General features: G+C 40.6%; 1 protein-coding gene across 1 annotated transcript; it reads right to left on the reverse strand.

Annotated features, from left to right (window-relative positions):
• Positions 1 to 4857, reverse strand: LOC131257786 (probable amino acid permease 7). The gene is made up of 7 exons (XM_058258679.1): positions 4752 to 4857; positions 4413 to 4646; positions 3996 to 4089; positions 3396 to 3610; positions 2683 to 2816; positions 2121 to 2348; positions 1 to 756 (listed from the first exon to the last, which is right to left on the reverse strand). The coding sequence occupies exons 1-7, from the start codon at positions 4819 to 4821 to the stop codon at positions 355 to 357; spliced, it is 1377 nt and encodes a 458-aa protein (XP_058114662.1). The 5' UTR covers positions 4822 to 4857; the 3' UTR covers positions 1 to 354.
• Between the last annotated feature and the right edge of the window lie 1036 nt (positions 4858 to 5893).

Consider the following 5893-nt stretch of genomic DNA (forward strand, 5'->3'; position numbering starts at 1 on the left):
TTACAATTAAGACAAAACCCACCTAATAAGCAAAGATTTAAATACAATTAATCTTACCATGAATCCCATTTTACAATATGCCAATTTCAAGAAACAAATTAAACCACAATACCTGTCTGTCCAAACCTTCCCAAACAGGCCCCAAGCGATAATCCCTTTACTTCCACCGCTAACCAAAATACTTAGCCACTAATTGCATTCTATTTGCAAATTAAAACCCCATAATTTTCAAACTCTATCCAATTTTATTTTATTTTTTAAAAAAAAAAAACTAAAAACCCAATTTTATCTCATTGGCTAATGATAACAAAAGAAAAGAAGAAAAGAAAGAAAAAAAGAAGACTACCTAAATCTTTAGCTTAGCTTCGCACTAATAAGGCCTTCAAAGGAGCCCACCAAGGCCAACATACTCACAAGCAAGCACACAAGGCTAAAAGCCTGTAGGACCTCCCATTTCCTAGTCCATGGCTCGATCTTTCTTTGCACAAAGAACATCTCCACAGGGAAATAGATGGCCATTGGCCAGAAATTAATGGCCCCCAAAACTCCCAACACCTGATTGAAGAAAGGGAAGAGCATTGCAATGCCTGTGGTTGATACAACATAAGCTGTTCTAAAGCATATCCTAAGGAGGTTGATTTGGTATGGTGGTAGGCATGGGATTGGGACTGTGTAGAGATTGTTCACAAATCCACTGTTTGGGTACTTCTGTGCAATCCATTTCTCCACAACTGCAAACACTGGCTGGCTAAACATCTGCAAAACAAATGTGGAGAATAGTGCATTGAGTTAGTAGCAATCTGGGCTCTAGTTTGCGTAAGTCAGGTCCACAGTTTGTTAATCAGACTGTCATTAGGCTCATTTTTTAAATATCTCCAATAGGACAATCCTTGCCTTTCATCAGTGCTTGCCGGAAAAGACGGGTCCATATTCAATGTATTGGAAATGGAGGAGAGAGATGGGTAGCGTGGCCACACGTGTCAGCCCGGGAAAAGCCACGCCATTTTGTTTTTAAGGAAAGCCATGACAACCCTTTGGGATAACTGCATCATGTTATTGTGCAGACATACTGGCATATAAGGTGAGGGAACAAGGGGATGAGATAAGACATGCATGTTATGTGGGACCGTCCACTCGCATGTTGAATGGAACTGTGTCACTGGCATATCACTTTTTCCATCAGATCGGAGATGTGAATTGGCTTGTCTTCCTGCATGTGTTTGATTTGAGCAGGCAATTGGGTATCATGTTTTGGCTCCCCATATCGGTCACGTAATCATATCGTTCGGTCCTTATTAATAATAAATAATAATAAATACCACGTTGTCCGCTTATGCGCCCAACGCAATGGAAGGCCAAAGGTTGAATGGCAAGGATCTTCTAATCTATGAGATTTTTAGTGCATGGATATCCAAAGTGGGCGCCACCAGCCTGATGGTTGTTAGAAAGGGGAGATTTTCAGTCTGTTTCCTATCCATTGGTGAGGCTTATCATCCCATCAGGATCAATGAACTATGGGCCCACTTGTACTAGAGGCTGTAATTTATATGGTTTTATTACTGCTATGTTTGGTTGCACACCAAATTTCATGAAACATCACCAAGTTCTACACCAAATTACACTGGTTAATCATGAAATATCATGATATTTTGTGCAACTAAATGCATTGGTCCTGTTTGAGATCAAGGAAATGAGTACACGGATTTGGTAAACCCATGAACTTGTCAAATTCATGAATTTGCATTGGATTTGGATTTGTCTAATCCCAGGTTAACTGTTTGGGAATGAGCTGCATATCCATGGATTTGGAGCATTTATTGGAATGTTGGGGCATTTATTGCAACTTTATTAACTTTTATTTGTTTCAAGAAAGTCTTTCATTCTGTGAATTTGCAAAGTCTATAATTTTCAGGGGGATGTGGATTCACCCCAAAGCCATGATTTATGGGGGTCTGTATTTGGGAAATCCAAGTATTTGACAAATCCCCAACAAAAGATGAACGGCAGAGATTTGAAATCCATGGGTTTCATAAATACCTGAACAAAATCCCTCAACCGAAACAGCCCATTAATTAGTGTTATACTAATTATATATAAACTAAGAAGAAAAGAAGAATTACCTGATATCCTCCCACCAAATGAAGAACAATGCAAGCATTGGCGAAGTCGACAAGCCAATATGGTTCGTAGAATCCAAACCCTGTCAAGAGGTTCCCGGGTGTGTTGTTACCGAAGGCTGCATATCCGAAGCATCCGCAGCATAGGTAGAAGAAGGTGGTGATGAAAACTGCGATCATCGACGCCTTCTTCATGGTCTTGTTTTCAGGCGGCGGGGACTTCAGAGTATCCTTCATTTCACAAGTTTTGTTACTCATTTTTAGCTTCTTCACTCACTAAAGAGAGATGCAAGATCTGGCTTGTTCATTTGCCGGGCCACGCTTTTATGTCCATGAGTCTTCTATTAGGCTACATGTACAAAAGAAATGGACTAAAATAAATTGTAAAGTCCCACATTCAACATACATATGTGGCCTACTAGATGACCCAATCCGCCCGATTTTTGGGCCACAACATAAAAGGTGGGACCTACCTGATGAATGAACTGTATATCACATATACATCCCACATTGGTTTTTTTGAGTCTTTCAATATCTGTGATTGATCATACATAGAACACATCACCTGTATTTCAATAAGAATTATGGAGAATGGATAGGCAAATGCAATGTCTCCGAGTGCTTGAGAGACTTTCCACAATTTTTCAGTTGATGTAGACTCAGGAACTCCGACAAGACTCCCTTTGATCATTCCATTTCCTGCAATTATGAAGAAATGGAAGCTGAATAGCCAGTACTATGATCAGACCAGCCCACTGAATTTTTGACTAGGTTGGTTGATTTTCAGCTGTATTGGACCCATGTTTCAGTGATCCAGACCCTTGGTCTAATGAGACGCGAAATGGATGGAGTATGGCCATCAAATCTCTCAAATAGGAATATCCTAACCAGCAATCTTGGATCACAGAGGAATTGGTCCCGATTTCAGTGAAAACCCTAGTAAGCCATGCATATCTTCAGGTCGATCGATATTGCTTCTGTTCAAGCCAGCATCTCATATGGGTCAGCTCGGCCCATTTCTCAGTGATACAGATCCTTCAACTGGTGATCGTCACAGCCATCCGATCGACGGACTTCTCCCAATGCTAATAGACCATTGGCTATACTAATTCTAACTATCCATTTGCTGCCCAACAATCAGATAGCTTGGATTGCCTGACTGTTTTTCACATCAAGCCTCATCCAAGCAGGGCCCACCAAGTGAACAGTCTGGATCACTGAAACTAACTTACAAACAACATAACAATTCAAATCCAAAGTAGAAACAATGGAACATGCCTATGACTTTGGTAAGCCCAAGTGCAAAGCCAATGGAAGAGTAGGAAAAGGACATGATGGCTGCTATAATAGACAACCATGCCATGTTATGAAAATCAGGAATCTGAGAAAATGCAATCTGAATTCCTCCAAACAGCATCATATAAAAACCATCTCCATATGAACATGGTGCATTGTGCCCCTCCTCATGGTAGCAATCTGATTTCCGTATAGCCCTGTTTTAAGAAAATTAAGGAATTTCATTTTGCTAAAAATAATTGCTAATCATTGAGCATGATCTCAAATCCTTCTAACTTCAAACATGCGTCATTGCGGCTGTTCATCATGTGGGCCCCACATCAAATGTGCTGTAGCCCAAGAATCATGCCAGTCTGGCCATCACTTGGCCGTTGGTAAGACGATTTACCATCAGTCCACATTCAACATCCAACTGTGGGACGTCCGATGAATGGATTGGCTAGATTTTTCAGGTTAAGGTGGTGGTACCCACCTGATGAGCAGCCTGAATTGTGCACATGTGCTGTAATGAGCCAGAGTATGATTGGAAATCCTGCTCTTTCAAGTAGAGATAGAGCAGTGTTCTTCACTTCTAAGAAGTACCTCATGCTAGTTGAAGTAGTGATTGTATAAGCAATACCAGTCCCATAGAAGCTCAGAACTTGTAGCAACCCACAAACCCATGCCTGCTTTCTACCTGAACAACCGTTGAACAAATCACAGAAGCTACAGAAATAATCAACCATTCCTAAAAACTAAAAATTCAAGTAGACAAGGCTGCGTTTGGATGTGCAATCAAATTGAATCACAACAATTATCTGTTCATTTAAACACAAATGACCAAAACCAACTACACAATTATTCATTCCTAATGAGTTTTAAGGCTCCAAATTACAGCATTGCTACTTTCAAGTTAGAGTGTGAAAGAAATATATAAGTAATTATTGCAATTCAATTCACTAGTGCATCCAAACGCAGCCTAAATGATCAAAATAAAAACATGGGTCTATGTTGTAATACCAAGGTTCACTCTAACGGCATCCATGTAAGTGTAATTCCGTGCTCCCGTTACAGGATCTGGCGACCGGTAACAGTCGGAGAGGAGGAAGGAAGAGACATAGGTGACCATGGCAAAACAAAGCATCGAGACCGGACCTGCGATCCAGCCCAACTGGGCTGTGCTCCATGCAAGCGACAGGACGCCAGATCCAATGATCGCAGTTATTACATGAGCGATGCACGTCCATATTGTTCCTGATCGGATTCATATCGTGATTTGGCCATGTAAAATATATAAGTAAATGAAATGGATGGTGTTGAGAACAGATGAATGGACTAGATTGATCAGTTCGAATTTACCAGTTCTGAGTAGATGGCCGTCGTCGTCACAGGAACCACTGACTACTTCAAGGGAGCGTTGGACAGCCATCGTTTCCGTTCCACAGTACTAGTCAATGTGTTTGTGTGGACAGCAATATAAAAGGTCCAAAATGTCCATATCAGTGGAATATATTGTATGACATGTGAAGATGATGTGCGCCAAATTGTTTCCTATTCACACCAGTCAATGTGTTTGTGTGGACAACAACACAAAATGTCCAAAATGTCCACATCAGTGGAAAATAATAGATGGTTTTAATTGGTGTTCTAAATAGCAGTAGCGTGAGTGACACGTAGCGATCAGCCCTCTATAGCATGTGGTGTAAATACATTGCCTGTAGCATAAACTATATCAGACCCGTAATCCTATGAGACCAACCGCACGTTTCGTTTTCAGTGCCGGCACATTTCTGACAGACTAGATCAGCGAGTTTTGATTGCAACCATATTTTAGTACCGCAACACCTCGAGACTTGTACCTTAACAACTGCGCAGGTGCTATGATTCCAACATTGTGCTGTACGCCCCATTTCAGTCTCTACATTAGAAGTTGCATATTTGGCACAATCCAAGGTGGGCCGTGCAATGCATGCAGGCTATACTTGCACAAATCTAATGTTGTCAAATCAATCAATCAATCCATCAATCAACTCATCCATCACTTATGTATCTCTCTCCCATTAGTCAAATAAGCTCATGCATTTCTCATGTAACACATGCCCTTACCCATGCTAGCCATCATTTTTCCCTTCTTTTTCTTTCTATTTTACCACTCTCTCTTTTCATAATTTTCTATCTATCCAAAAAACTCTACCACAAAAACTCCCAAACTCCCTCTCATTTCTACCATTTTCTAGCAAGAGTAGAGAGAGAAATATTAGAGAGAATTAGGGAGAGATTAAGAGAAAAAGAGAGAACTTGAGAGAGGATTAGGATGGATAAAGAAAGTAAGAGAAATAGAAAAGAGAAAAGTGTTATTAGAGAAGGTTAGGAGTGAGGAGCTTGGTGGACCGTCTGATCATCGATCCAACCATCCATCCTTTGAAGTGAGTGCATAGGATGGTTAAAACCCTCAATTTTTTTGCGATTTTTCTATTTTGGTGGGCTCACAAGGGTGGAAC

The sequence above is a fragment of the Magnolia sinica genome, chromosome 10 (assembly GCF_029962835.1).
Source record: "Magnolia sinica isolate HGM2019 chromosome 10, MsV1, whole genome shotgun sequence".
Lineage (NCBI taxonomy): Eukaryota > Viridiplantae > Streptophyta > Magnoliopsida > Magnoliales > Magnoliaceae > Magnolia > Magnolia sinica.

Bases quoted from the DNA above. Each gene is read 5' to 3' on its own strand.
- LOC131257786 (XM_058258679.1), bottom strand. From the start codon at position 4,821: ATGGCTGTCCAACGCTCCCTTGAAGTAGTCAGTGGTTCCTGTGACGAC. The intron at 2,817-3,395 runs GCATGTTCCATT...TCATAATTGCAG, and splicing joins TGGGCTTACCAAAGTCATAG to GAAATGGAATGATCAAAGGG. The intron at 2,349-2,682 runs GTGATGTGTTCT...TGTGAAATGAAG, and splicing joins TAATTCTTATTGAAATACAG to GATACTCTGAAGTCCCCGCC.